Source organism: Sinocyclocheilus anshuiensis, unplaced genomic scaffold, assembly GCF_001515605.1.
Source record: "Sinocyclocheilus anshuiensis isolate Anshui unplaced genomic scaffold, SAMN03320099.WGS_v1.1 scaffold397, whole genome shotgun sequence".
Lineage (NCBI taxonomy): Eukaryota > Metazoa > Chordata > Actinopteri > Cypriniformes > Cyprinidae > Sinocyclocheilus > Sinocyclocheilus anshuiensis.
This window is the reverse complement of record NW_015539841.1, coordinates 209,678-219,288: the sequence shown is the minus strand read 5'-3', so window position 1 is coordinate 219,288 and position 9,611 is coordinate 209,678. Positions and strand designations below refer to the sequence as shown.

Below are 9,611 nucleotides of genomic sequence, written 5' to 3'. Positions count from 1 at the left end.
ACACACCTGACTGGAAGTTTCTATGCCTAGTAAGAGCTTGATTAGCTGCTTCAGGTGTGTTTAATTAGGGTTGGAGCTAAACTCTGCAGGACACCGGCCCTCCAGGACCGAGTTTGGACAGCCCTGGTTTAGGCGATTCGTTTTTCGCGGCGCGTTTGTGGTGGAAAGGGCCTTTTGAGTAACGAACGTCTTTTTTTTTTTAATGACAGTTCACTTTACCCGAATAAGCCACATAATTTGAGCTATTTTTCAAGTCTGTAGCACAACCCCGCGCAGGTTAATAATAATAATAATAATAATACTACAGTAGCGATGTCCACTGAACTCAACGGAGACGTTCACGTCACACGCAGGGAGCCGGTGCACACGAGCTTCCGGTATCCACACCGTCTGACCGCAGTGAATCACGGGATACGAGTTTTTGCCCCATTTGTGACATCACAAAAGGTGTTGTTCTAAACTACATCTCCCACAAGAAGCCTCTCCTCATTCCAAGGAAAGCCCCATTCTGGCAGATCTTTCGCTGAGTTACAGCCTCCTCTCCGTGTTATTATTGAGGGGGAGCGGAGAGGAGGCGGTAGATCCGCAGTCATGGAGCTGCATTAGGAGGAGTAAAGCACCAGCTCCTCTACCCCTGAGGGACAGAAGAAACCTCACGGGCAGGAATATACCAGCGAAGGCGGATCAGAGCGCTGTCATGCAGTAACACGCACAGAAGAATCTGAAAGCATCCGCCGTTAAAGATGTCCGCGGAGCAGCAGCGCGACCTGACGCGGGCGGAGGTGCAGCGGCTGTCCCGGGAGCTGGCGGAGACCACGCGGGAGAAGATCCAGGCGGCGGAGTACGGGCTCGCGGTGCTGGACGAGAAGCAGCAGCTGAAGCAGCGGTACGACGAGCTGGAGGCGGAGCACGAGACCGTCCGCCAGGAGCTGGAGCAGCTGCGAGAGGTGCGTTAACGGAATGCCCTCGTGCTGTTTTTGGACATGGAGAAGTACTGTAATCGTGTTAGTGGGAAAACACCGAATCCGACGATTCCTTCATCCGGTCGCATTCTTCATGAATGTGTCACTTGCCTATGATGTCCCACAATTCTGTGCGTGCGGCGGTTGTTGGGAAGAATAAAAATGTTTTCTGATGGAGCAGATGGCATAAATCCATACATTTGATTCGGCCTCTAGTAGTAAGCTTTGTAGTGATTTAACATTTGCTTGGTTATGACTGAAGCGAATGAATTTTTAGGGTCATTATTATTTAGTTAGTCTGTAACCAGTCATGTGCAAAGTGCTGCCTGTGTTTTATTGGCTGTTTTATTGTGTAGCTGCTATAGTGAATGTCACTTTGTGCATACAGTGAAATGAGCTCATCATTATTATTATGTAGGCCTAGTTGTTATTCTCTGTCAGTCCATTGTTATTTCACACAGGTCCTCAGTGGTTTCATTTGTGTACAGTAATGCTCTCAGCTCATGAGTGATGGGGAAATGAGACGGGCCTGCTTTTGAATTTTTGCGGGAGTCTCTGTCCCCGCCTAAAGGGCCAAGAGAGTTGCAGCCTGAAGAGGAATGAGGAGAATACAGATGGTTTCCTCCGGCCGAGCTGCAGATAAACACGCCTCTGTCTCTCATCAAACTGAGTTTCCACACTAGTGCCTGAGAATGACGCTCAATGTCGGCACACAATGAGAGATGGGATGCTTTAGGAATTTGTTGAAATGAGGAAGTGCTGAAGGTCAATCAGCAACAAAAACAGGCCTGTTATCGTCGATCAATTATCAAAACTTGCCTGATTTTATTTTTTTTTGGAGCTTGAGTAATTTCCTGTCACATTTAGGTCCTTTTTGACATTTTTGAAGGTTACACTTTCTGTCTCCATTTACCAGCTCTGTTCATTGATAACAGCCAGTATGTGTTCATGTCAAACGTAAACACAACCCACTTGTGAACATGCATATGATAGTTGCCTAGAAGGTATGGTTTATCATTTAAAAAACTTGAATAAATTAGTATTAGGTATTTTTGTTTGTTTGTTTGTTTCAGAAGACACTGATCCATCCACTGGGGTCGTATGGATTACTCTCATAATGGCTGTATGTGATTTTTGAGACGTCAACATTTGGGTGCCTATTCAGTAACAGCCAGCATAACTCAGCAGTGAGATGACTTGAATGGTCTGTTAAAGTTTAACAGCTGACATGCAGGGTCACAAGCACCCACTCCAACTTTGTTTTTCAAATGCACGATGAAAATCAGTGGAAACCGGTTAGTGGGGCTTTAGATGCTGGCAGTGCTGCGCTTGGCAAGCCAGCTGTCCCACCCTATAGCAGAAGAAGAAGCTAAAAGCATTTACTTCATGCTCTTTCAAACAGTGTGTCTTTGTTTCATGAGGGTGCAATTGAAAACAAATCTGCTAAATTAGTCATTGTGTTGAATAACTCAGGATTGATCCTGTTGCTAGAGCAGGTGTCTCACATAGCACGCAGGTTATCCATCAATGTGGGAGGTTTATAGACCGTTTGTTTTGGAGCTGTTCAGCTGTTCAAGCACGAGTTGATATTCTGGGTAACACTGTACAGAGCCAGCTTTAGAGATTGTATGTGCATCCATATCAGCCCTTTGACTTTTATCAGCTTTACAGCTCTATGTTAGTCACTAAAGACCTGAAATACTTCAAGCGAATTTGAAGGATGAATAGTGTGATGCCATTTTGACCAAAATCTGTCCAAAGGGAAGGTGTTTGAGTTTGTTCTGTTGGTTAGAAACAGCTAGCTGGCGCAGACTTTAGTACCGGCTGTTAGACACCCTCCTAAATGCCATTTGTCCAAGATGATGACTAAAATCTTATCAGGGTTACAGTATATACTGCAGTATGTTTATTTTTGCTGGAAATTCAAAGATGAAGTAGTTTATATTTCAAATAACCATGTGGAAATGCCTGTTTTTGGTTTTGGAACACTTTACAAATGTACTTCCTCTCATTTGATTATTTTCTGTGTTTATTTGGAACTCGGTGGACAAAAAGCAAGAGATTAAACACGAGTTCGAACCTAAAAACTCCAAACGGTCAAAGTAAAAACAGAATGAAGCTGTTGTAAAATAGCTGACGTTCACACGCCTTTGATGGAAATTAGTTGAATACTGTCATTTGGCAAGTAGTGACATTACTAGGACGCCATAATCAACATAAACTCCATAGAAACACCATGTTCTGTCTAACATTTCCCTTCATAACAACATCTTTCTTTTTTGGGGATTTTCTTCAGCTATTCCTCATTGTATTCTTTTTGCTATGGCATAAAGAAGTTCTGCCCGCTGAGAGCTGCACAAACACCTCCAGCGGTATAAATGATGTAGCAGAATCTCTACTAGTTGACACATGTTTACCATCACATGGTAAATAGCGTTAAACCACCCAGCCCTAACCTGGGGTGAACTTGGGTTGGGCAATATGGCAAAAATATCACATCACAAATTCTGGATCATGATTCACAATCTCATCATGATTCTTTCTCATGTTGGTTTTTGAGCCTGTTTTGGAAATTACTGAGCAGTACAAGTTAATTTCCCAATTTAAAAAATATAGCCTTACAAGGCAACAAAACAAAATAAATAAAGACAGACATTTAGGCCAAAGGGTGGATAATATAAGAAATCTTATTTCACTTCATTTTATTTCATTATTTTATCTTTGTTACTAAAAATAAGAACAAAGATGCAGAATACCAACAATAGGCTAAATACAATAAATGAATGCAATAAACAGTTTTAATTTTGATTTTTTCAGGTACAGTAGGTCTATTTAACAATAGCTTTCAAGTAAGAAATGGAATCAAATGTAAAAAATAACACTGCCTAAATTAAATATACTTAGATTCTTATTAAAGCTACAAAAGTTATTCAGTCAAAAGCAATGATTTTTCTCTTTTTTGCACATTAACAGCATGGACAGCAGCAGATATATTAGGCTGCTTCACTTAAAACTTAATGCACGGATCCAACATACCATTTTCCCCCTCTCTCCCACTCAAGACATAACCTACTGTGTTTATGTGAATCCTGTGTTTTTCTGACAGTTTAAGCGCACAGGATAACTGTGCTAAACCTTTGGTTTTCAATCCTGGTCATGGGGACCCACTGCTCTACACATTTTGTGTCTCCCTTATTTAACACACCTGATTCAGATCATCAGCTCATTAGGAGAGAGATCCATTAACTGCATAGTCTGTCAGATAAGAGAAAACATACTAAATGTGCAGAGCAGTGGAAAACCTCCGCGCCAAACTATACTGTACTTACATGGGGTACCCTAAAGTAAGTAATTAAATGCAGCATTGTTAAAAACATAAGTTGCTTCAGCTGGTGCCTGAACTCACAGGAAACTCTCTCAGCCTTAGTAAACACTTCATCCTCCTCCAGCCAGCTCAGAAGAATGGTCACGGGAACAATAAACGTACTGAGCTGTGCTGCTGTGTGCCGTTTAAACGGCCAGCTGTTCTCTATGGCAGCATCCTGACCAAAATAGATTAGAAACAACCTACATGGGTAGCAACAATTTTTTCCTGCTTTCAACCCAGCATTTGTTATTCCAGTGTATTAAATATAAATATTAGGGGTGTAACGATATTCAAACCAAACCGAAAAACCGCAATACACCACCCACAATACGTATCGCGGTATTCTTGGTACGTAGGGGTTGGACTATACTGACTGTCCAATGACCAGGCTTTTAACATGGGAGTTTGATTGACAGGCGATCTGACCAATCATAATGCCGAATCCGCCGTTTTGTCCGACAAACAAACCAGACAGGAAAGTTAATAGATTAACGTCAGTAGAGTCGAACTTGAAAATGGTGTATTGATGTCTTCCGCGGTTGAGACGACATACATGTTCATTCATGTTTATTTCGAGCTATAATTAGCAGGAAGAGATTGATTCACATTTGAACCACTAGAACTGAGGCGCTACAGCGATAGGTCACATTAAAGAGTCACAAAAATGATATGTATAGTTTGAATTTGTTTAAAAATTAACAATTTTGAAAGCTGAGACTTATAGTTTCATTCCAAAAGTAACCTGCTCTGTCTTGTTGGTCAGATTGCCTGTCAATCAAACTCCTGGCGAAGGCTGAAATCCCGCCCTACATTCCAGAAGCCGTTTCACTCGGATATACGTCACAGAAGGGAAGAAAGGCTATCGCAACTTCTGTTTCATGCCGACTTTAAAGGAACTGCAGTCTATTCCTGCTGTCTGTGTTTTTAATGTTAAACAACAAAAGACAAAGAAATCACTCACTTCTCTTGACTGAATAGCTTTTGTAACTTCAACAAGGATTGATCTTTAATTTATACAGTGAAATATGCTCTGTTATTTTACATTTTGTTTACTTTTAAATTTCTGGGCCTGAAAATTACTGTTAAATGCCTGAAAACACAGTTTATTTGATTTGTATATTTGCTCTATTGTTTTTATTTGTGCTGTTGCATTTAGTTTGATTATTTGTTATTATTTTATTTATTTTTATTTGACCATAGTCCTTTTTTCCCTGAACATAGCACATACGAACCGTACTGAACCGAACCGTGACCCTAAAACCATGAACCGTACCGAACTGAACCATGAGCAATCTAAACCATTACACCCCTAATAAATACGAGTATATATTATACATGAACATTACAGTTGATACTGAAGAACATACTGTTGATCATTAATACTGATTAGATGGGTTTTTGTGAAGTCCTGTGATTGCCTTCTCCAGGAATGTATCATCTTTTGTTTTGTTTTTTGTTGTTTTTAAAAAAAATAAGTTGTTTAAACAAAATTTTCTCTGATTAACATGCTTTTATCGTGTCGCCTTGTTTGCGTCTAGTTAGGGCACAGTGTTAGAATTTAAAAATTCTGTCGTTTTAAAAACTTAAGTTAGCATAAATGAAAGGTACAAGGAATACTACAGTGATGATGATGGGAATCTGAAATGATTTTAAGGCTTATTAGGTCCCCCTTGGAAGTTTGCTGAGGCCCCTTAGTGAGCGCTGGATCCCCTGCTTGAGAATCCCTGTTTTAGACCTCAATGACAGGCATAAGCTATTTTATGTCAATTATAAACATAATTACTTTTTTTTATATATATACAGGTGCATCTCAATAAATTAGAATGACAACTGTGAGATCAGCAGTCTTCCCCATGATTGTGTAGCCTAGTGAACCAAACTGAGAGACCATTTTGAAGGCTCAGGAAACCTTTGCAGGTGTTTTGAGTTGATTAGCTGATTGGCATGTCACCATATTCTAATTTGTTGAGATAGTGAATTGGTGGGTTTTTGTTAAATGTGAGCCAAAATCATCACAATTAAAAGAACCAAAGACTTAAACTACTTCAGTCTGTGTGCATTGAATTTATTTAATACACAAGTTTCACAATTTGAGTTGAATTACTGAAATAAATGAACTTTTCCACGACATTCTAATTTATTGAGATGCACCTGTATATATATTTTTTATAGTTTTTGTTTATTTTTTCATTTCTCAAAGCTCAAAACTTTTCCCTAGATTTCTTCTAGTTCTAGCTGTAACCAGCAGAATCTCAAACTCGGTATTTTTACAGCAGAAAGCTGCCATAGAGACCATAGCTTCCTATCTATCTACCAGAAATCAATCAACCCAAAAGTTGGGGAATTTAAAAAAAAAAGGCACTTTCACACCCTCATAAAATAAAAGGTCTGAGAGAGTTCTCAAACCTGAAATGTTCCGCATGTACACTTCTCCAAGTACCCTCTAAAAGGGCTGAGACTCCAGTCTTTCCCATTGTAAACTGATCCTAAAAGTGGAACCCTGAGCAACCTTGATCATTTCATTCAGACTTAAGTTCTAAATCTAAGGAATGTTTTGTCACATTTGGATTTGTGTCATATTTGATGAAGTTTGCATAAAAAATTGTGCTATTGTCTTGTTTATTACTGTGAAGCTGCTTTGAAACAGTCTGTATTTTATAAAGCGCTATGAAAATAAAGGTGACTTGACTTGGTGCTGCAGTGAGCACACTTTTGGATGCAGAGTTTGCATGGTATACTGCTTGTTTTCTCTAATCTTTGTATCCTTCTTCCATACACAGGCCTTCGGACAGGCCCACTCCAACCACAGGAAGGTGGCGGCTGACGGCGAGAGCCGCGAGGAGTCGCTGATCCAGGAGTCGGCATGTAAGGAGGTGTATTATGAGCAGCGCATGCAAGAGCTGCAGGCAGAGCTGCGACAAGCACGTAACATCCTGACCAACGTCCAGTCAGAGAACGAACGGCTCGCCACCATCACTCAGGAACTCCGAGAGGTCAGTCTGAGCACTTCAGCACTGTCACTGTTACCCCTTTTCCACCAGCGAGCCTGGCGAGCCTTCTAAGAACCGGTTTGCCTTTCCACGGGCTAGAGAGCCACCACAGAGCCAGGTCATTACATCATTGAATACGTCTCATCTTTCCCAGCAACGCTAGCGCGGCAGCGCCAAACACAACAGGCTTGTTCAAGATGCATCAGCACTAGGGATGTAATGATTAACCGCGAGCCGGTTGAAAATCAATTTATAGTATATTATTATAGTGTTATAGTTCAATTTCACAAAGAAACGTACAGTATTTTGTCCAAGCAATAATAAAAGGACACATTTAATTTATAATATGTCTAAAATCTAATTTTGTAAAAAAAAAAAAAATTGTGAATCGAATCGGGAAATCAAAATCGTGAATCGAATCGAATCGTGAGTTGAGTGAATTGTTACATCCCTAATCAGCACACAACACCAAAGCACCAAACATAAAGAGAGTCGTCTGCTTTCCAATCACTCCCGCGGCACACCGACCTGTCCGTGCAGCGCCGATGCATCCCGAACGAGCCTAAACACACCATCAACAGTGGCGGACGTTGCATTGCTATTGATGTTCATGGCTTTGCAAACCTACATCGGCATCCAAACACGGCGAATCCCAACGTGTTCGTGTTTAGCTGCTATTTCAGAAATGGCGGTCAAAGGTTTCTGTTTGTCTTGTTGGTCACAGTAACCCCGCCCCCAGCCCCTGATGCAAGCGGTTCGTACTTCTAGACCAGCAATGTTTTGGTGCTACTTACGAACCACTTTTCCTGGTTCGGAGCTGGTGCTTTGGGTGTCGAAAGACAAAGAACCGATTTGAAACTAGGCTCTGGCTCCGAACCAGCACTCAAACTACCGTGGTGGAAAAGGTGTATGCGTGAGCGTCTGTCTGACTGAACGGCCTGTGTTTGGATCGTTAGGACGGACACATGCTGATGAGTGCATTACAGTGATTGGAAGCTTTAGTAGTAGATTTAGAAATCTCCCGCAATATGATCAGTCTGGAGCTCTTTCTTTAAGGAAGAGCGTGAAAAAAAGGACAAATCAAGACTGATGGACTCAGTTGATGGACTCTTGATAGCAAAAGGTGTTTCAACCAAGTATTAGTTGAGGGGTGTGCGATATAGTTTATGATAATTTCATAATTGTTGTTTTAATGATATGCAAGCTCACTTTATCAAGTATGTAACTCACTTTGTAGAAAACAGTCTTGAGAGTCCAAAAGCATTCACTGCGTGATGAATCATATTAGAGTACAGTTAGAATGCTCTGATAATTCAGGTGTGTGTGTGTTTTTTTTATATATATTTGAAAGCCATGATGTAGTTATGTAATAACAAAAAGCAAGAGTGCCGTTTTCCTGAATGTTAGTTTGTCAGCGCAGTCACAAATGTAATATTACTTTATGCAATAGTTTAAAAAAACAAGAAGTTAATATTGAGTGAGTTACATTTTAGACACAATATTGTCTGTTTTTTTCCTGTTTTGCCAATGAAAATGGTTTCAAACAAAGCCAGAACAGAACATTTGTGTGGCCTGAAATGTTGCTTGCACAAAAAAATGTAAATGCCGGAAAACCCAAATTAAATCTGAAACTGGGAGCAGCAAATGTATTTCATTTAGCAAGACCGCTTTAGTTAGCATTATATTTAGAGAGGTCAGGGGACACTGGGGGGGCCAATCAATTTTCCAGATGAGCCGGTGTCCCCTAGCCCTGCCTCTGTCTACACCACTGACTGGACGTGCCATACCTTGCCCAACAAACACAAACTGTGTTAAAACTGAATGTGAGGAAAAATACAGACTGAAACCCATTATATAATGCTGTACGAATGCACAGTGACCAGTAGGGATGTAATGATTCACTCAACTCATGATTCGATTCACAATACTGATTTGACGATTCGATTTTCTCACAATTTTTTTTTTTTTTTTAAGTGGTCATATGATGCGATTTCAATTTTTCCTTTCTCTTTGAAGTGTTACAAGCTCTTGGTGCATAAAGAAGATCTGTAAAGTTGCAAAGACTAAAGTCTCAAATCCAAAGAGATATTCTTTATAAAAGTTAAGAGTCAACCACACCTACCTAAAACGGCTCGTACTAACATGCCCCCACATATCTATGTTACTATGTGGGAAGATTTGCATAATGCCGCCCAAATGTTCACACAAAGAAAGAAGGCGTAACTTTTATTCTCGCTGTAGTATTGTTGCTGCCGCCATGTCGTGAAGACGCTGTGTGTTTCGTTGTGAAAG

The 9,611-nt window shown here is 40.5% G+C and overlaps 1 protein-coding gene across 3 annotated transcripts in view; it reads left to right on the top strand.

Moving 5' to 3' along the window:
• Positions 1-469: 469 nt before the first annotated feature.
• bicd2 (BICD cargo adaptor 2) overlaps positions 470-9,611 on the top strand; it is a 34,608-nt gene continuing 25,466 nt past the window's right edge. For all 3 annotated transcript variants that reach the window (XM_016480714.1, XM_016480713.1, XM_016480715.1), the window contains exons 1-2: positions 470-947; positions 7,110-7,322. In XM_016480714.1, coding sequence (XP_016336200.1) covers positions 744-947; positions 7,110-7,322 — 417 coding nt within the window. In that variant the 5' untranslated portion in view covers positions 470-743. The remainder of the gene's footprint in view (positions 948-7,109; positions 7,323-9,611) is intronic.